At 40.4% G+C, this 22,232-nt stretch overlaps 1 protein-coding gene across 1 annotated transcript in view; it reads left to right on the top strand.

Moving 5' to 3' along the window:
* The window catches only part of DAAM2 (dishevelled associated activator of morphogenesis 2), a 179,171-nt gene that overhangs the window by 107,256 nt on the left and 49,683 nt on the right, over window positions 1–22,232 (top strand). The window contains exons 5-9 of the mRNA XM_009700695.1: window positions 1,839–1,933; window positions 8,691–9,024; window positions 17,969–18,079; window positions 19,025–19,128; window positions 21,266–21,332. Coding sequence (XP_009698997.1) covers window positions 1,839–1,933; window positions 8,691–9,024; window positions 17,969–18,079; window positions 19,025–19,128; window positions 21,266–21,332 — 711 coding nt within the window. The remainder of the gene's footprint in view (window positions 1–1,838; window positions 1,934–8,690; window positions 9,025–17,968; window positions 18,080–19,024; window positions 19,129–21,265; window positions 21,333–22,232) is intronic.

The raw sequence follows: 22,232 nt of genomic DNA, 5'->3' as shown, positions 1-22,232 counted from the left end.
TGGCTCAGAGGAGAAATTAAGCCGTTGAAGGAATGGGAGCCTTTCAAAGGAGCATTTTATGGGCCAAAGGAAAGATGACCAGATGGGCTGTCACCCAAGAAAATACAAATCGAACCCCAAATCACACCCCAGGACTCTGCCATTGAGATTCCATAATGCCTGTTCAGGATTTCTGTTTATTTTTCAAAGAGGGGGATCGTATATGGCTTGGCTTAAGCATTTCAATTTATGTTTCTGGCTGTCGGGGGATGCTGGCAGAAGATAAAACATCATCAGCTCATTTTCCATCAGTAGCGCTCTGTCATTCCATTAGGGCAGGAAATAGCTTGCTCTGTTACTGAGTGAATTTGACTTTAGCGTGGATCAGAGAGAGGACCCCTAGAGTTAAACACATCTCCCTGTGCCAGCTGTTCAGCATAAGACAGCAACGGCACATAGCCAAATGACCACCCTCAGGATCTGACATGTGTTGGCACCACATGGTTTGCAAAAGCGAGCGACATGGGAGCACTTCCAAGGGAAGCGGGGTGTTGGGCTGGTGCAGGGGGGAAGGGTTAAAGGAAGTTCCAGTAAGAGGAAGGTTTTCTTTGGTGCTTGCTAAACAGTCAAATAAAGACTTAAATATTTTGCTGTAATGGGCCATAATCGTAGCTACTCAGGTTGCACCACAGAGAGGTGTAATATCAGATCCCTGATAGATGATACTAGTTTAATCGGGTTATTCATTTGAGAAGGGGTTCAGAGCTGCTTTCTAGATACCACTGAGTGATATCCCCGAGAAGTCCTGCCAATGAGAGTCATTTATCCTCTCTATTTTACAATTAAAGTGACTAAGAAGCCATAGCTATAGGCTAAGAATTTCAAGCACTGTGTCTTGACTTTTTTAAAAGTCACACATTGAAGTTGTGAGCCTGAATGGTATATGCAATGGGCACTGAAGAGTCTTGCTTCACATCACAAGGTTGCAGCGGTGTTGAGTGTAGATCTGGAACCCTGATTTCCTGATATACCACTTTTTTAATGGCATTGTCTGACTTTGAGAACCTTATTTTTTGCATGTATTCCATTCATTGTCTCTCACCCTAATTTATAGTGACCTACAGCATCTTCAGTTCCGGGTGACTGCAAGGTCCAGTTATCTCAAGCTGCATACTGGGGGGGAAATCTAGTCTTCGTGTGCTTCGGTTTACTTGTTAAAAAACAGGGACAGGGATTTTATGATGCTCTGGCTTTTTGCAGTGAATGTTCCTAATTAGCAAGGGCAAAGTGCATAGGGAAAGTCAGTATCTTAAAACAGGCAATGCACTCAGCATGGAGAAAAAATGTTAAATTTGTATGTACACAAACTGTAATTCAGGGTACTTGCAGGCTGTTTAGTTACTTGAAGAAAAAGCTTTTATGCTTTGAAACCTGACACACAAGTCTGGGATTTTTTTTTTTCTTCGTTTTTTCCACCTATATCCCTCCAGCCATGTCAGTCTAACAAAAGATATTACCTCTCCCTAGAAACTTTGCCTCACATGTCCATACATCACCACAGCAGATCACTGTTCCAAATTAGGTACAGTTTTCTGAGGGTATACTGTCAAGTATGATTTTTGGGGGGTAATCTGAGAACCCTCGTTTAGCCGATGTGGCAAAGCGGTATGCTGCTGCCAGTCTGCATAAGCAACCTCATCTGGATTCAGTTTTGTAGCTAAGGCCCTGCTTTCCTGGTGAGAGGTCGGCCGGCACCTCTGCGTGGGTTGATGGGATAGTTGTTTTTCATAATTCCCAGCCTGTCTTTTAGCTTCCAGGCAGCCTGAGCTTTCCTGATTGTCATCTTCTTTTCTGAACAGATGCAGACTCTGTATGCTTTCGATGAAGAAGAAACAGAAATGAAAAATAAAATAGTTGAAGACTTGAAGACAGCTCTGCGGACTCAACCCATGAGGTAATGTTGTTCATCTTTCATCACAATTCACTGCCTCCCTATGGTCAGATATGACATGGAAAAGAGTGGGAAGGACAGAAACCTCATTGTCTCACCTCACACAAGCCTCTCTGATATTTCAGACAATCCACAGAGAGCCATAGTCCCTGGTCTGAACCTGCCTAGTTGGGGGGGCACACTAATGCTGAAGTGTGTCGCTTCAGGAAAATGAAAGACAAAGTCTGCTGTGAAAAACCTGTGGCAGATATGTGCATACACAGGTAATGACTATGAAGATCAGATTTTAGACTTCATAGCCCCCTGAACATCCCATGTAGTTTGATTCATGTTGGGCAAAATCTCAGCCTTTACTCTGAACTTTGAATTCAAGGTTCCCCTTATCTTTAGTAATGTGAACTGTTTGGTACAAAGCAGCTCATCCATCTGACATCACCTGGTTTGGCATTCTTCCTGTTCTATGTGTAACTGCGACAGAGAGAAATGTTAAGAGACTTCATTGTGTACTCTGTCTTTGAAGGTAAGGTCATCTTTATTTTTCTAGGAACAAAACTCTGAACAATAGCAAACTAACTAGCATGGAAACGTTTTCCATTTAAGACTTAGAAGAGCATTGTGCAGAAGCAGTGACTATAGCTGATATGATCTCAGGAAACACTAAAAAATTTTCTGAATGTCTTTGTATTGGGCCCAAAATAGGCAAAATGCATTTGTAACCACACTATGCTGAAGTCATAGTTTCAGAGAGCTTGAGTAATGCCGAAGCAAACAGGAGGTGTTTTTGGGAGGCAACCTAACCAAACCAAACCAATCAACTAAATAGATAAATAAAAACAACCCAAAAAATATCTCAAAGAATTTGCATTACAGTTACATTGACTTGAAGAGAAGATATTTCCGGGCCTTCTTGTAGAGCGAAGTGCTGATTGTGCTTCTCCCTTTCGTGGTGTTTAAAGAGTTGAGTGCATGCAGCTTCTCACCTCATGGCAAGTGTGAGGTAGAACACATCAGCTTAAACCACAGTTTTTTACATCCTGTTGTGATGGGCTGTAAGAGAGCATAAAGCCACATTCTGATGCTCCTCTGAGGCATACAGATTCATCAGGCTTTGGTAACTTTAGCATGTGGGTAAGGTGAGTTCTTTTAACATGGAAGTGGAGAAACTGTGGCCTGTATTGAGACCTCGGCCAAGGGGATAAGTGACTGTTTGGTCCTGTCTATCAGTGTCCTAAAGCAGAGAACACAGTAAAATGCAGCTGGAGTTTATGTTAAAATGGAAGCTAAGACAAGTGCCAAACTCCCAACTCTCACAAGGATTTTAAATCAAAGTCCTGTGCTGTTGAGACTTGATGTAGCATCTCTATTATAATAAAGTGGAGCTGGTTTGATGCTTACTCTGTGAAAGTGATAGCTTCCATTGAGCTTAGTCACAGCAGCAAGGCCTCTCTGCTATGTCCAGTTGGAACACTTTGGTGGCCACCGTTGGTTGTTCTGCTCTGTCATTTTGAATAGGACAGCTTGGCCTTCTTGTTGAGAGCAAGGCAATAGAGAAAAAAAGATAAATGTCTTTTACGCAAAGCCTTGCAAGGTTTTCCTTCTCAGACCTATATTGCTTCTGCTGGATCCCCTTGACAACAGCCTGTTGCTTCATCTGTTTATAATAACCCTAACAAGCTTCAGTACAAGCATCTATGAGCTGCTCTATAAAGTGTTCTCTTCTAAATCGCTGGCGATGGTTATGGGGCTTTTTTTTTTTTAAAATAGTTAAGCTAAGCCAAATTTTGAGCTAAGTCCTATGTCTCAACTAATTTCCAGCGACTCAATTCGTTAGCTGCCAAATGGGCTGCATGCCAATGCCTGATCAACAAGCCAATTTCTTCTTGATGGAAAGGTTGCAGTAGAGAGGCCCTCAGCTCCATCAAATCCCTCTCATAAGCAGTACGATACCCAAGCCTTCAAAATACTAGTCTTTCTAGTAGAATTTGGACATCAAATCCTATTTTCCTTGCCACTTCTGTTCATCGGGCCTCTGAAGAAAATAGAGACCTAAATTCACGTAGGATGGACTGACTGGAATCCATTTGTGATGGTAGGGTACACAGGGCCTCTGACAGTTTATCAATAGGCTCCTCTGCTTGAATTCTCTGATCTAGAGGAATCAAAAGAAGGAAAATGCATGTGTTTGGCTCTCTGTTTTATTTTACTGTAGAACCGTGTCTCTTCTAGTAGAAAATGCAGAGTAATGGTACTCATCTGTGCCTCTATTCCAACCCACCAGCTCTAACAGTGACAAACACTGAAGCAGACCTACCCAGACTTAAGTTCCTCTCTTCTTTGGGGAAAACGTGATAGAAGCATGCCTCGGCAGCTAGTTGCCCCCATTTGAGCAAGTGGGTTTTATTTTGGTATTTAGGAGCTGCCCTGAAATAATAAAGCCAGGTTATGTCCCAGCACGCAGGAACAACCCCAGCCTCAGAGAACAAAAAACTCACATCTGCATCTTGTAAGGAAACACATTTTCTTTTAGGTTTGTAAGAATATATGACTATAAACAAGTGTGATGACAAACTGTTGGACAGAAGCAGTGAGAGAAGAGCTTTTTTTTCATAATTTAATGCCCGAAAATGGAGGTTCAGAAGTGCAGCAGAAGTAAAAACTCACAAGAGACTAGAAAAAGAATCACTTTTTGTAACTCCAGAAAAATACATCCTTTAGTCTGAATCATCACTAACTCCCTTTGCTGTCTGCTTTTCTCCTTTTGTTTAATTCAGATTTACCTCCGGTTACTTTTTGTTTGATTTAGCCATGCTGCATTCAGCTGCATACTGGAGATGATCATTTATGCATCCAGCAAGCAAAATCCGTTTTGCTGACTTTTTCAGCAGTTCAGTAGTTGTCAGGATTATGTGTGCCCCCTGATTCAAAACCTGATGCTGCAGGGAAGTGTAGCCTTGGCTGTTAACAGGGTGGGAATATCCTGCTCTCTGCACACCCACAGCATATGATCTTTCTGTCTTTCCTGAGCTGGATCAAGTCTCACAGCAAGGCTGTCCCCCCACACTTGGAATCCATCAGTGGGTCATTACCTCTTAGGCCACCACATCTGTATTTGGATGAAAGGTTTGTTCTTAGAGCTAGCTAACTCATTCTGATCAGCACTCTCTAAAACTTGAAAGGCTAAGAGGCGCCCTGCCTTTTAAAGTGTGCTAAACTGGTCAAGTGAGAGTCTGAGGTGAGGTTAGGCTTTAATTTGCTTGTTTAGCACCTATTAAAACACACCCTGCTTTATTTGCACTTGAGTTTTTGAATGTGTTAGCCAGAATGCATTGGCAAATACACTTAACTTTACACCTTCCAGTCTAGAACAGAATCTTACTTTGCAGCATGCAGGATATACAGAATGGCAGTTAGTTACACATGTGTATACAGTGAGGAAGAAGGTACTTTATTTGTATGAGTTAGGTTTGCTTTTGCACATACACACACACACACACACACATCCCTGCTTACAGATATACAGATGCGCAAATACCAAACAATGTGAGGATTATGGCTGTCAGCCTGTCAGCTAAACTCCCATTTCTTTTTCTCTCCTGTACAGACATTTACATACATACCTCCCCACACGGAGCAAATTCTCACACTGAGAGTGTCTGTTGGTCCAGAAACTGCTATTGCCATTTCTTTATCTCCCTTGTGTGTGATTTCTGGCTTTTCCGGAGAATAGGGAACTAAGTGTTTTGGAAAAGGAAGGTGAAAAGCATCATTTGATTCCTGCTTCTGACGTCAGGTGAAGTGGGAAGGTACTTGGTTTTGCTTCCTATTGAGTAATGCAGCTTACTGTTTGCTCTCTGGACTAGGAAGAGTACAGGAAAATCCCAACATTGTTTTAAATTATGTCATTAATCAAGGTCTGTAACACACACCACTTTCCTGCGCATGCCTCTTTTTTGGAATGACCTCATCCAAACAGTCCTAGAAAAATTGCTCTGCCAGTGAATTTAGTAAGAGATTGTACTTAATTGGGACAATATGACTTTTGTGCATTTACCATTTTTTTTCATGCGGTCATCAAAGCAGGCTAAAATACATGAAGGTTGTAGTGCCTTGTAAGTCTTGTCATAAGACCAGGTGTTCCATCGGAAAGTATGTTTAAGGAACACTTTGTTCAGCTGCTTCTCCAGGATGTTCTCTTTTGTTGGTAAGGCTAAAGGTGTCCATCTTAATTCTTCCCTCAGCCCTGGAACTGAAAAGAATAGCAAAAAATCATCTCCCCCTCCCCCCTTTTTTTTTTCTCTCCGCTAAAAGGTGGAGGGAACAGCTAAGGTATAGGGTCAATTTGTAAAACTGAACTTTGGAGGTGAAGAGAAGAATTTAAACTAGTCCTTCCTAAACTTGCCCCTAGAGGCAAAGAGCAAGTCCACTCAGTAGGCCTAGGGTTAGAGAAATGCTCAGAAGTTGTGGGCATGACATTGTTTGGTAACAAGTTGAGTTTGTGCTTACTTTGATTCCAAATACATCCTTAGCGGAAACTCTTTTAGCCATGAATACACTTATTTCAGTCTTCTTTGGCACGCTAGCAGCTAAATGCATTACAAAACCTGAACTAAGTTTTAATCTTTCTATAATCAGTTTAAATAACAAACTGCTTTGAATGACTTACCAAATTCCTGGTGCACAATGTTGATCCCACTCTCTGGCCTGGAGGCAGTGGGGCTTTTGCTCCTATGATTTGTTAGCGTAGACAAGATGATGCATCCAAAGAATGTGCAATCAGATCTGTGTGAAACTTGGCAGATTGTCTTAGCAGGGTTCAACTAAACCTTGTTTTCATTTTTGGTGTGCATGTGTTCCTGTGTGTGCTTGCCCTTACTCTGATATTCACTTTGAAATTCATTTTTGAACAAAACTCAAACCTCAGACTGAAACTTTGTTGAAAGCACCAGGCTTTGCCATGTTTGTGGTCAAACTGCTGGCCCAAACAAGCTAAAAGTTGGCAAATCCATCAGCATAGTGAGCATAAATTTCAGGTAGGCCCTGAAAATTCCTGTGTGGTGTGGGGTGTAACCACCAGAAGACCATACATATGTCAAGTCTATATTATCCAGGAGATACAGAAGTATGTCTCAGGTTTGTCTTGCTGGTGCAGAGACATGAACAGAGACCAGTGAAATTCAGTCTTTCAGTATGGTGCTTCCGTTACTGATGCATATTAGGAACAGCATCTCACTTAAGGACAGAAAAGAGAAAGACAGCACATTAGAAAATATCCAACAGGGAGGAAGAGGGGCTGGGTAAAAGCAAAATGACATAGACTTTTGATATTCTTAATTTGTTACACAGATGGCAATTGTTAAGAACCTTTTCATTTGTTTGAGGTGTCTTGCTATTTTATTCTGTTTAGAGCAAGATCATGAACATATTATTGTTGGTATATATTTTGGTAGACCAAAAATTCAAATGTAATTCACATAGGTTTGCATTCAGACGTTATGAAAAAGTGCACCTACCTGAACGACCTGTTAAAGGAGGCAGGAGGTAAACAAAGTGATCTAGAGAAATTATTTGCAGCCCTTCTCATATCTTTGAATCCCCGTTTTAAAGCCTGGGAATTCTAAATGAAACATAGCTAGAATGATTGATTCAAGCTGATTTACATAATTCCATTCATTTCTATTGATTTGTCTAGGAGGCTGTCTGCGTGGTCTAATTTGACCCATCTGGATTTTTTAACCCGGGTTTTCAACAAACCCTTAAACTTTTCCAAGGACTTTCTTCTGTCTTGTTTTCATCCTCAATTTCCACAATCTTAACCTGAAGAAAGGCAAATTTTATGGTAGAATACAGTAGAAGCAGAACTCTAGTGACATCAATAGTCAAAATAGACCTGTCCAACTATAGGTTCAGTCTTCAATGTATCATTTGGTAACAGATTAATTCTGTATTTCCTCTATTTATGATGTTTTTACCATACATTTTGCTACTGCATGTTGACAGTGGACTTGTTCCATCCTTAATACACCTTCTCAAACGAAAAACAAACAGTCAAACCAAAAAAATGCAGCCAAGGCCATTATAGATTTGCCTTTTTCTGAAGAATATGCACCTTCTAAACTTTAACTTTATATGTTCCTATATGCATTTCATGGGATCAGAGTGTGAAGTCAGTACAGCTGAGAGACACAGTGGTGATGAGTTTGCCTCTGTCAGAGTACCCACTCCTGGAGGTGGCAGCCTATAAGTAGCATTGGCTAGAAGTTTGACCTAAGTTTAAAAACAGTTTTCAAGATAATCTGAACTCATAATTAAAAGTGTGGTGATGAGTCTGTATGAAAATGTAGCTTGTGTGTATTAGCATGTATGTAAGATTTGAATATAATCTGTTTTGGAATAGATTTCAATTTGAAATAATCTATTCAGCCTTGAAAATGCAGCAACTATTGGGGTGGACCACAGCAGACATTTGGTGGTAACTGCAACAAAGATCACAGCGACCAAACAGTAGGGTCATAAGGTGATAGAATATAACTACCCTGAAACTACGTGACACACTGGTATTAGCAAGTCTGTTTTCTCTCTTTTTTTGTTGGGTTTGTTTGTTTTGTTTTGTTTTCCTTAAATACTTGCGAATTTTTCTGTGAACTTTAGGCTAAAAACTAGCCCGATTATACAGGTACAAGGTTGGATAATATGGTATCTTTTGAATAAATTGGTTTTGGTCTACTTTCCTTATTTTTCCTACCTGTTCTTTTTTTTTCAGATTTGTAACCAGGTTTATTGAGCTGGATGGCCTGAGCTGTTTGCTGAACTTCCTGAAGAGCATGGACTATGAGACCTCAGAGAGTCGTATACACACATCCGTTATAGGGTGTATCAAGGCACTGATGAACAACTCCCAAGGACGGGCGCATGTCCTGGCTCATCCAGAGAGTATCAACATCATCTCCCAGAGCTTACGGACTGAGAACATTAAGACCAAGATTGCCGTGCTGGAGATCCTAGGAGCTGTCTGCTTGGTACCAGATGGTCACAAGAAAGTCTTGCAAGCCATGCTTCACTATCAAGTTTATGCTGCAGAAAGGACAAGATTCCAGGTACAAGGAGGAAACTTTACCAGAAATATCCAGTGTGATGAATCTCTACAGGGAGTGATTTTTACAGTGCATGTATTGCAAACTTGCTAGGTAGTAAAAAGGCAATATCTCTCATTTTGTTTTAGGAAGGGCATTTCCTCAAATGGATTATCAGCACATATATATTTTTTTCAAGACCTGATTGCTTGTCACTAATTCTAATTTAAAATCTATATTTTACCTTAAAATGTGGGTTTGCTATGTTAAATGAAAGCTGCTAATCTGTTCATACTCTAACCTGATGGTATTTCTGGGGTGGTAATCATTCATTCTACCCTAGAAGCCGAAGCCACAAAATTCCAGCAGCATCTGTCCTGATTTTAAAGCCCTTAAATTAGTAATAAAAAAGTTGTGAACTAAATAATGGAGACAGTGGATTAAATGACAGTGGAAGCACTTCAGTTGCCATTTAGCAATCAACTTGTGAGTCATCACCATTTAGCAATTGTTGGCTCAGGTATATCCCATTCAGAACACAAACGGGAAACTCAGGCTCAGACACTGAGGTAGGTCAGTAGATCATTGACAGGCTTTTATTGTGGATACTGCTGGCTGCTATTATAATATTCCTCTTTCTAGTGAACTTTACAAAAAGATATAACAGAATCTGTTGCTGTATATGAAGCTGTAGCTCCTAAACTTTGAGATAAGCTCACCCATTTACTATTTGTTCTTAGGTGAAATAATAAGGCTGGCGGTGGGCCAACAGACTCTGGATCTTGGTTTCTGTCAGCCATTAGCTCCTGCCTCCTCCCCAGCTAACGCATCAGTGGATTTGGGGCTACAATGACCTATGACTGTAAAAGTGAATGGGGAAACAGTCTGTGCTCATGAACAGTAGCTGCCTGTGTTTGTTGTTAAGATTGAATGTACTATGGGATTCACAGACTGTGACTCAGACCTGAGACTGGGATGCAGGAGACCTTGGGTTGGTATTAACCTATATGTGGCATTGGCAGGTCCACCCCTCTATGTGCACTGCCCCATCCAGCTTTCTCTCTAGTAATTAGCTGAAATGGAGATTCCTTCCTGAACTAATTTGACATTCTTGTATACCTTGGAGACAGGCGGGCAGAACCTTAGTTGCTCCGCAAAAAGCAGTGGTAACTCACAGCCCTGACAATACTTATGGTCCTGTGTTAACTTATCCTTATGTGACCAAGTGCCTCTGCTTAATAATCCCATATGGGAGATAGATGCTGAGTTTACTCGATGTCTCCTATTTGGGTGCTTGCTTTTTTTTTTTTTCTAATTGTTTTAAAATGTATTGAATAACTGAGGTAAGTCATTGGTGGGCAAAGTGTGGTGGCACAGGTCTTCTTGTGAGTTTTTGAGGAATCTGGTGTAATGATTTGCAGATGCTTACCAACTCTCACGTTCATTCATGAATGAGCAGCTTGCATAAATGCTTGCTTTTGTCGAAATGATGTTGATTGGGGAAAAAATTAAAGATAAATGGATACTCTCTCTTTTTTCTTTCTTAAACAAAACAAAACCCAAAACGATTTACCAGAAAGGATGTGTTCTTGTTTGCAATCTCTAATGCTTGTGTCTAGATGCTGGAATGGGATTTTCCACTGCATAAAGCAACAGCTTCAGTTTAATTTTGAGGAGGTCAGGATTCATCCAAACACATTCCTCATCCATCTTCAGTCATTTTTTTCTAACAGAGATACTGGGGATTTCTTAAATGCTGATGAAACAAATGTGGTCATGGTCTTCCTCACATTTTAGTAGAAATTTTTCTGATACCCTAGCACTTGTCAGTTAAGAAAATGTTATATCTCTTTGCCTCTTGCCCTCCCACACTTTTGTCTCAGACGATCTTGCAGCTCATTATCAAGAGAAGCAGCCATTGTAACTTGACTATGGGAGGCTATTTTAAGAAAAGGATGAGCTGACAATGCTTACCCTATACCTTTACTGTAAACTTCAAAGATGTGGTGCACAATGAAAGCTGGCAAAAGCTTTTTTTTCTTTATCCTAGTCCTGAGTGTAATCTTTATAAACCAGACTTTGCAAATATCTGAAGAGATCCTTCAGATTTCGAAGGGGATGTGTTTTTGGGGGGATGTGTAGCTTGAGCAACTAGCAGCATCAGTCAGTGTATTGAAGTGCCTGAACAGTTTAGGGCTTGCAGCTTTAGGTTGACTTTCGCTGACCACACCTAATCACTGTTATGTGTAAAATGACCCCTCACAACTGGGGATCTGACAGAACCAAGAAACGAGAATTCTTTCTGTGAAAAGTAATAAAAAATGAACTAAACTGTAGGAACAGGAGAAACATACTTCAAATGTGCAGAGCAGGAATTTATTCCTTTGGCTCTGTGGTTCATTATTGCAGACTAATTCTAAGGGAGTGAGGGGGCAGGGGGGAGGAAAGCAGGGAACTGTAAAGGCACTGCTCAGTCTTTCTCTAGATCTAGCTCCATAGTACAATGGCCAAATTAGATACACCATACCTAAGAGAAGTATAATTTCAGATTCTCAGTTTTGGAAAACCAACTCAGTTCTTGTGAAGTAAAAATTGTAGGGCTTTCTGGAAACTGTACTGAGCTCACTTTTATTGGAATGTCCAATAAATAATTTACAGGTAACACTGGCCTCTGACACCACCAGTGCAATTGTTGCTCTTCCTTAAGTTGCCTTCCTGACAAGAGTGATTAATAATATTCTTCATCCCTTTCAGCCACCTCACTGTCAATTTATCCAACCTCATCTATGAAAACTGGCACTTTGTTTGTATACTATGTGTTTGGATTTATTTTCCCCTCTTGCAGATTGCAGTAAATCTAAGTGTCCCACTCTCCCCAGATCATCTGTGGTGACCAGCACCATGTACTTTGAGGAATCAGGAGGTAAATGCAAGAAACAATGTTCCAGATCTGTTTTTCCGCAACAGAAGTTGTTTTCTTTTTTTTGCCTTCTTGCAGAGGAATATCATGGTGAAGAATAAAAATTTGGGGTGCATGGTTCTGCTTCCACTCCTTTTTGTAAGAAGGAGGAGGAGATGTTCAGAATTATTTACTGGCAACCATCTAAAACTTGAGCTCATGCATAACCTGCTGCTGACAACTTTAGATTGAACACCGGTTATTTCCAATTTGTACGTGCTCATGTGTCGTGGAGTCATGTAGAGATCATGTATTTAACACAGTAACGTAAAACATGGTATCTTTTGTTGAATGCCAAACATTATTGCTGGTCAGTGTTCTAAGCACAGGTCTTGCTACCTGGCACAGCTAGCCAAAAGTAGTCAGAGGACCCAGCAAGTGGTGAATTAGTAGAGAAGGAAAGCTGTGACCCAAGATATGGTTCTTGCTAAACTTGCATTGGCTCTCTCCTGCTATAACTCCTCCTACTTGAATAGGAAACTTACAGGTTTATGTAAGTCAAAATCCAAATTACAGTGAGATTCCTGAGTGATATAAACACCTGTAACCCCAATTAATTTAACTAAATTGCATGAGGTCATACCAGCTGAAGACCAATACCAACTGAAGACCACTAATCAAACTGTGCTGAAATATTTTGGAAAGCATGCCCTTGGTTTTTGATACATTTTTGTTGGTTTTTTGTTTTGTTTTTTTTTTTTTTTTTAATTGAAGCTAATGGAAAATATAGATAGAACTTCTATGAATATGAAGAACTACTTCCTTAACAAAATGTCGTATTTTGCTCTGAGTGGAAACTCTGATGTAAAACTTTGATATTGCTTCTTTCTAAATTACCAGCATTTCATCTACTGACTGCAGTTATCAATCTGATCCTTAACTTCAGAGAGGAGTCACTTGAAAGCTATGGGAGATTCTTCAGGACTTACTCTTCTTTGTTGAGACTCCAGTCTTCACTCAAATGCCTTTTAGCACTACAACTTCACCCTATATCTCTGCTGTTCAATGTGTTCACAGGTCTATTGGGATCCTCTTTGTCTTGGCACTTGTAACAAGATTGTATACTCTGTGTCTGAACTTATATTGTGGCTACTTCTATTTTCTCACATTCGCTGCAGCTTCTTGACTGAGCTGATCACTTTGCCTGCTTTAATCTTTGACTCATCTTTCCTGCTGCCCTTCTGCCTCAAATAATTCTCCCTTTAATGTCCAATAGGCAGCCTGCAGTTCCTCTTTTAAGATAGTCCTTGAAAACTGTCCTCTTCAGAGTACTGTTCCATCTTTACTCCAATACCACAATAATATAAAGGCATGCCTTCAGTCTCCTTCTCGAGGCAATCTGGAAAAGCTCTGTCTTTCCTTCATCCAATTTTTGTTTGAAATATGCTTCTTTGCCTACAAATTCTACTCTGTCCCTTAAAGAAGGGAGATGAAAGAAAACATTGGAAAGTGAGACAATAAACCCTCAAAGCAGAAATGTGGAATTAGGAAGAAGAGCTCTTGGTGTCCTTGCTGGGATTCTTTCCCATCTGAAGTATTCAAAATTGATACTAGTGTAATTTTGTCACTGACTCACTGTGTGACCATGAAAACGTTGCTTTATCTTTAATTTCTTAGGTGCTTTTCTTGTGAAGATGGAGGTTTCCAAAATGTTATGAAAACTAAAGAGTCTCTGATTTCAGTGCCATTCATGTCTGCATCCTCCTATATATGACTGGTTTCCTTTGTGAGAGGGGTACAATCTTACTCTTCTCTAAGTTATTGCCTATCTGATCAGTGTTATGCTTGCTGCTTTCCCTCATTTCTCCTGTGGAGTGAATGCATTGTGTTATGACCTTGTAACATGCTGTACTTTTTAACATTCAATGTTTTGAGTCATAATGCCACGTTGCAAAGTCATAATGCTGTACCTGCCCAGAAAACGATATCAGGATGTTCCAGTGCCCTTCCAGCCTAGTTTGCTCTCTGAAATACCCACCCAGCTAGGGACCTCTGAGGGGAGAAAGAATTTTCCTTTTAGTCTTGAGAGAACCTAGGTGTAAGATACTGTCTGAAAGGAACTGATTTCACTTGCTGATGAAAATACTAACAGGGCTGCTTTGGGCAGAACATTTATTTTTTTCTCCTTAATGCTGCTAGAAACCTTGAAGCTTGAGGTGAAGGAGTGAAGGAAGCTTGATATTGTCAGTTGAAAAGGTGGAGATTAAGACCATTCCTTCCAGAACCCCCTTGCTTGGTTTGTGTTAAACACTGTCAGTACAGACCGTAATCTGTAGGGAGAAATCTGATCAATTTGGAGTTGTAGAGGAGCTAACAAGGAACAAATTAAAGTCCTGTATTCCCACTTGATTTGCTTCTTCCCCTCAGGGCTCATCTAAAGCCTTTTGAGGTTTGCTGCAGATTGAATGAAACCCTACTGGATGTCAGTGATGAGGAATAATGGGATTAAGTGAGGAAAGTTTTGCTTAAATAATAGGAAAAACCTTTACAACCGTTAGATCAATTGGGCCACAAAGCTGGCTGCCAAGAGGTGTGGTGAAATCTTTTTCGCAGGAAATGTTCAAGCGAAGACTTGAACCGCAGCCATTTGCAAACGGTTAGAGATATTGGAGTTTGGCCACAGTGTGTGGGTGTAGACTCTGATCTTTAGGAATTACATGAATTTATACTGTTTCCTTCTAGAGCTGCGCAATTACATGAAGATGTGCCGCTCTTCAATTAGCCTAGTGCAACCCAGAGTTTTTGTTTTTCTTGTCCTGGATTTAGCTTGGCCCCCACTGCATTCAGCTCCTAGTCCAGCCTTCTGAAATGGGAGATAGAAAACTTTTGTTAACGTCCTTCAACCTGTCTGGATGCTGTATCTGATATGTTGTTGCATAGAGTCTAGCATGTTCGTAGAACTCTGTGAGAATATATGGTAGGAATGAGGCCTCTGAAGAAAAGCAGCAAAACCATCCTTGGTTTTGATGCTTCTCTAGTAATGGCTGCTTAAATTATTCCAAGAAGACACATGTACTTTGGATTTCGGTGTCCAATCTGACAGTAACAGACCTAAATTCTCTCATTTATTCCAATTCTGCTTATTCAACAAGTTGAAGAGTTGGGTTTGTTGGTGAATTTCAAGACCGTTAAAATTGTCTCCTCTTGTCATTGTCAGAGATAGGATGCTGGACTGGACTGACCATCAGTCTGACTCAGTAGGGCATCTCATGTATTTTTATGTAAGACCCATTCCCGTTTCAAACAAAATGGGGGAAGGGTTGGTATTTGGCCATAATATAACTACTGGGAAATACGGATGTGATGGAAGTTCAAATGCCAGGAGTAGGGACATTTGCAAGTGCCAGCTGGGCAATTTAGAAGATGCAAGAAAAAGTAGTTTATGAAATTAATCTTGCTTGATAGTGAACATACTATGCTCAGATATAGGAAGAGCTGTCAGTAACAGTGTATGATAGATCAAAAGATTTTTACAGAGAAACAAGCAAAGGGTTTACATGAAGACAGGAGGGTATTCTTTCCTCTGGGGAATGCACAGGAGGATATTCCTCATGTCTCTTGAGGCATTGTCATGGTTTAACCCCAGCCAGCAACTAAGCAGCACAGAGCTGCTCGCCCACTCCACCCCATTCCCAGTGGGATAGGGAGGAGAATTGAGTAAAAGTAAAATTTGTGGGTTGAGATAAGAACAGTTTAATAACTAAAGTAAAATAAATTATAATACTAACAGTAATAATAATAAAATAGAACAATAATAATTGTAATGAAAAGGAAGATAACAACAGGAAAAAAAAAAAAAACAACAACCACACAAGAAAATACAAGTGATGCACAATGTAACTGCTCACCACCCACTGACTGATGCCTTAGCAGCAATCCGTGCCTCCTAGCCAGCTCCCCCTAGTTTCTATAGCATGATATCCTATGATATGGAATATCCCTTTGGCTAGTTCGGATCAGCTGTCCTGGCCGTGCTCCCTCCCAGCTTCTTGCGCACCTCCTTGTTGGCAGAACATGGGAGACTGAAAAGTCCTTCATTTAGGATAAGTGCTACTTAGCAACAACTAAAACATGAGTGTGTTAATGTTATTCTCACACTAAACCAAAACATACTGTACCAGGTACTAAGCAGAAAATTAACTCTATCCCAGCCAAAACCAGAACAGTCATATCTCCATGGTGATGTCCATTTTCTACAGGAAACAAAATAGACCTATGAAACTGATGACTAGCACAGGAAAGATTTTGCTATGAATGAACACTTTCAGTAGCCAGGGACAGTAGACTGACTAAAGGAAAATGAACTTCCTTACTCAGCATCATAGTTTCAAAATACTATTTATATGAATCTGCTGAGCTGAACACTAAAAAGTTATTTTTGTCTTCATTCTCCCTTTATGGCCAAAACTTCTTGGGAAGAGTAAAGAGAATTCTGTCTTTTCTAGTGCATCAGCAAAACAAATACATAAGTGTAGGCATTTATTATTAATGCTGGAGTGAGATGCATACAATTGAATTGGCAGATCTCAAATGGAATTTGTTACTCTTCCAGTAAGGAAAATCATCCTTGGAATTATGAACTGATCAGAGAAGATCCTGAAGATTTTTGGTCATCAGCACAAAGCTAAAAGTAGAATTGCTCTCATGGCTAAACAGTTTCTACGTATAACCTCTTCGGTAAATATTCAAGTGGAATGAATCCTAAAGAGACCATATAAGGCACAGACTACCAATATTATTAGTCTAGTCATTTTTTTCCTTTGTCTCCTGATGTTCACAAGATTATGATGAAATATCTATAAGTATGTAAAGACTAGTTCAAAAGCATTTGTGTGCTAAATACCCCCTGAATGCTAAATATCCCTGCTATTTGGTTAATAGGGAGACATACAGTCTCTGGGGAGACCTTATAGCAGCCTTTCAATATATAAAGGGAGCTTATAAGAAAGACAGAGAAAGGCTTTCTACCAGGGCCTTTAGTGACAGGACAAGGGGTAATGGTTATAAACTAAAAGAGGCTAGATTTCTATTGGATGAAAGAAAGAGATATATTTTTTTTTTTGTGATGAGGGTAGTGAGGCACTGGAACAGGTTGCCCAGAGAAGTTGTAGGTGCCCCATCCCTGGAAACATTCAAGGTCAGGCTGTACGGGGCTTTGAGCGACCTGATCTAGTTGAAAGATGTCACTGCCCCTTGCAGGAGGGTTGGATCAGATGACCTGTCAAGGTGTCTTCCAACCCAAACCATTCTATGATTCTGTAACAAGGAAACTGGAGCTTAACTGCACTGCCAGTGGAGCTGTGTAATTCACCTTTGAGCTTTGGAGCTGTATGCGCAGGGGATATTCCTGTTATTTGCAAATCCCTAAAAGGAGCTTACCAAGAGGTAGGTAATTGTCTACTTCATGTGAAATAGTTGTAAGTGAAGGGACAAGGAGAAATCTTCCAAGGTTCACGTAATGATTTTATTCCTCAAAAGAGAGCTTCTCTTTAGAATTCTCTCCCCCTGTATATATAAGTGCAATCTATCCTGCTGAGATCCAAGAAAATAATGAAAATTACTTGAGTGAGTAATGTGAGTAGAAAAGATGTATGAATCTGATGCCATTTTTCTGTATGTAAAAACACCCTGTCATATTCACCATACAGAGTTAACTGACTAGGAAGGACACCATTCTGCTGCTTTCTTAGATTATGTTGGCAGGAACTATGAAGAGCACCTGTTTTGTTTTTGGTTTGTTTTTTTTTTTTTCCAAATAATAGCTTGTTTAAAAAAAAACTTTTTTTTTTTTCATTAGGATCAGGTGGGCATTTTATTCCTATCATTGTTCTTCATTTGTTTATTGTGGCATGCCCCAAATTGCTAACAACCTTGTCTGAAAAAAATTATTTCTTTAAGGAAATATATAGCAAATCAAAAGAAGACTGTGTGCGTATTCTGTTACCAGTATGCAAAATGGTGCAAGAAATTAGGTTATATCGTCTAACCCAGCCTGCTGTTCTGTTTCAGACATTGTTGAACGAGCTAGACCGAAGCATGGGGCGGTACCGAGATGAAGTCAATCTCAAAACAGCCATCATGTCCTTTATCAATGCTGTTCTGAATGCTGGTGCTGGTGAGGTGAGTCACTGCCTTGGAAATTCCTTCTCAAATGTTATGCTTGAATTCATTTACCTTAGAAGAGGTTAGTAGATTAAGCCACAAATCTTGTGTTATTGTGTGGATGTAGTTTGTGGGAAATAATGCTTAGTTGTTAATACCAGTCTTATAATGTCTTTGATGTTATCTAATTCCCAGTCTTTTCTAATATAACATAGACTAGTTGCACTGAAATGATTGCTTCAGGTTTTTTTGGTTTCTTTTTAAAGAACTGCAAAGCATTTACCTCTTGATTTCAGCCTTTTAGAAAACATTTTTGTTTACCTTCAGGAATGTCGAAGCAACATTTCAGAAAAGACAGTTTGTTGTTTTTCTTTCATTAACAGGACCTTCTTTTGAGTCTGGAGGATAGTTTAAACTGATTTTGTTTCATTAAAAGTGTTACTTTCGTTACATTGGCTTCTCTTTTTTTGGTTAAACCACAACAGACAACAAACTCATAAAAGCTCGATCTGGCAATGTATTTGTCTTTATCTGCGGCAGTCCTGTAACATCCCACTGAATAGGTGTCAAGTTTGCCAAAGTATATGGTGATTTTATGACAAATAAAGATAAAAACTAGGAGGCAGACTGCAGTACTGTTCATCTGTAAGCAGAAAGTGGATCTCTAACGGACGAGCAGGACAAACACCAATAACTTTTGTTCTTTATGGAACAATATGGAGTGTGCTGTCCTTCTGACTGGGCATGCAGAACTCTTTGTAGGTAAATGAGGACTGTATTTTTAATTGAAACAGAGCCGAAGGCATTACTTTTTTTTTACTTACTGTACTGGAATTAATCATCCTGGAAATTTGGTGTTGGGATAGATGATATTAAAAAGGGAAGAACTGAGGTTTTAAGTAATTTTTTTAAAATGTGATTAAAAGCTTTTGGAACCTAATTGGTTTTCCCTCACTTTTTCAGGACAATTTGGAGTTCCGATTACACCTACGATATGAGTTTCTAATGCTGGGAATTCAACCTGTCATTGACAAGCTAAGAGGGCATGAAAATGCCACGCTGGACAGGTAAGACATGTTTTCTGAGAACAGTTATTGGTCAACTGAAAGAGTTCTTAGAAACTCTCCTCCATTTGGGTTTCAGATATAAGCACAAAGCTGTCTCTATTTCTTGCTAAAACTGACTCCCTTTAAAGTCAAACAGGAGATTTATCCTTAAAATTAAAATCAGCAGATGAAGTAGGAAACTATACTAAATACATACTAAATTGCCAGTGGCTGTGGCAAGGAGTTCCTCAAGTGCTTTTCTTCTAAGCTGCGGATGGCAATCAGAATGAAAAAAAAAAAAAAGTTCTTTTCTTTTGTAGCAAACCTGGAACAAAAGCCTGTCCTGGTAGGAGGGAGGAAAGACAGTAGCTCATTATTTCATTGAGGCTGCGTCTGTGTGGTCCAAGTGCAGGTTCTGAGTTTGCAAGGTTTTTCTTTAATGTCAGTCTTTTTTTGTGATCTATCTTGTACCACACCCTCCCAAACAGTGGCACTGGCACAACTATGACAGAAGAGGCACCTGTGGTGGGTGGAGGGGTACAGACGCCAAAGGGGCAAAAGGGAAGAATGAGGAGCATCTTCGAACAGCACTGCTGCTGCACGAAATGTAACACTGAATGGCACCTTCAAATTACTGTGTTAAAAGTTATATGGATAATAAATGCTTTCTCCACTAGCAATTCCATATTTTGCCACATAATTGAAGGTGCTAACGACCTTAAATCAAACCCTTCACATGCTGAAAGCCACTTGCTGAAATAAACTTGGAATCAACAATCTGAACAATTTGACTGAGATACTTCAAGAAGCTAAAAGACTGATGAACCAATGAGAAGCCTGGAAAAATCCATTTCCTTAACAAGCTGAAGCATTTTAAAGTGTAGGAACAGGCAGCCGTGGGAGTCTACCTTCTCCTGTGACCATGTTAAGCTTTGTGGAGAGACATTGACCAGCTGATGTGCTGCTATCCCTTATTGCTTGCTACTTCAAGCCCCTTCCTACAGAGCAGGGCTGATTTGTAGGTATCTGGCATCTGGGATTTCCTAGAAAGAGGTGTCAAGTTTGCCAAATCACATGGTGAAAATCCTATGGATCAGCCCTATGCCTGCAGCTTTCAATGCACCGTTTTCTCAAGCATCCACTGTCAGGAGCTGCTCTAGTGATAGAGCTATTCCTGGGGGCAAATGTAGTGTGCATGAGATTCTGCATAAGCACCAGCTTAGCATCAGCTGCCTGTTATAAAGTGGCCTCACATCTTTGAGCAGGTGGAGGCTCAATACCTGTGTATTAATATTACGGAGAAAGATTGCATGCAGTTGTATGTGTCTATAGTTTGCTGCAGAGCTGGGGCCAGTAATGTTACATTTGGTCTACGACATTATAACCTGTCCCATAGGCAATCCCTGCTCCTTTGGTCAGTAACCAGGAGCATTTAGGAGGGACTTAGGGGCACTTTTGGATCTTACACGTTACAGTGATGAGAATGGTAACAGAGCTTTGAGAGCATCCTAGATGCCTGGATTACATAAACTATGGGCCAGGTCTATCCAGGGGGATGTGCCACAGCCTTTCTCCACATCGTCTGCTGTACTCTGGTCTCTGTGCAAGAGAAGTCCAGATGCCATGGTCAAATGTGTCTCTCACCAGATCTCCCAGATCCCAACAGAGGCATGCTGCTGTGCTCCTCAATAAGCAAATGTAAAGACAGCTGTGAGCTCTGCTGTTTAACTAATCCACTGAATGCATCTCTTCTCCACCGTGTGAAACAATTTATTAATGGTCTAGTATCTGGTTAACAAGTATGGCATGGACTTTTTAGAAATGCATTATCACTGCAGGCATTGCATTGGTCACAAATAGAATATCCCTTTCCTATTTTATGTTTATTTTTAGCAGTCTTATCTCACCACAGTGACTTAGTACAAAGATTAAAGAGCATGTATACCCCAGGCAGTCATTCCATTTGGCCTGTCGTTGACCCCCATGAGTTAGTTCCCTTGCATACCCATCCCAGCACTTCATGTAAGAAAGGCTTGCCAATTTCCAAGTATTCTAGCTGGAAATAAGGTGTTGCTGCTTCTGTAGTGACATGCTTAGTTTAAGCCTTCATTATGCCATTGGCAGGTTTTGTTTGTTTTGTTTTTCTGTTTTCACTTAGGCACTTAGATTTCTTTGAGATGGTTAGAAATGAAGATGACCTGGAACTTGCGAAGCGATTTGACCTGGTAAGTTTTTCTCTGGAGTACCTGAACTTGCCAAAGCTGATCATCCACTTTGGATGCTTGGTGCAACTTCCCTTTGTGTTCCCTGAAAACAATGATTGACTTTGGTGCTGAGAGTGGCTGGTGCTCTTGTTTTCACTGTTTCTCATTTAGCAAGTAGGGGGTTTGTGATGTGTGAATAATGAAAACAATGATGACAGACAAGGCTACTGCCAAGTATCTTTGACAAAGACTTCTTTCTTTTGTTTGGCCCAAGGTTCAGGAGTAGAGGAGGTTCTCAATCCTGCTCTCATGTCTCAGTCCTGATGATGCAGATGCATTCTAGTTGCAGATATGCTCTTTACAGGACTATGGGTGAAGCTTGGCTCCTCTCTGATACTTTTCCCAAGATTACAGGAAACTGTCCTGAAGACTGTCACCTCAGAGCCTGTGGAGAGGATCAGTATTTTAGATTGGGTGGATTTTAAAGATAAGCATAAACCAAGGATAGTTTCCACAAGTTCTAGCAACAGTAAGAGGCTGTAAGGTCCAGAACAGTTATTGTTTCCTCTTTCTTCATGACCAGCTCTTGCCGGACATCGCTACAGAACAACTACTGCTTTCCTGCTTAGCTTCTACTATTTGTGCCACCACTTTCTAGGACCCAGATGTTTTGCTTGCTCCAGAACAGCTCTTGGTGGCTTTGCATGCCTCCCAACTTTCTAGCCCTTTACTTTGAGGATCTTTTCCATACTGGAGTGCAATGCTGGTCTCAAAGACCCATGTGCCTGCTCCTCACTGGAACATGCAGCTGGACATGGCAGGAGACGCTGCAGAGGTCCAGTTGCTGGAAATTTGCCTGCCTCTGTGTTGATCAGATCTTTCACAGTTACTCAGGCTTTCACTATGCATGTTTTTTCTCTT

The sequence above is a fragment of the Cariama cristata genome, unplaced genomic scaffold (assembly GCF_000690535.1).
Source record: "Cariama cristata isolate BGI_N322 unplaced genomic scaffold, ASM69053v1 scaffold5095, whole genome shotgun sequence".
NCBI classification, from domain to species: Eukaryota; Metazoa; Chordata; class Aves; order Cariamiformes; family Cariamidae; genus Cariama; species Cariama cristata.
The sequence above is the reverse complement of the archived record's forward strand: the minus strand, read 5'-3'. Positions and strand labels throughout refer to the sequence as shown.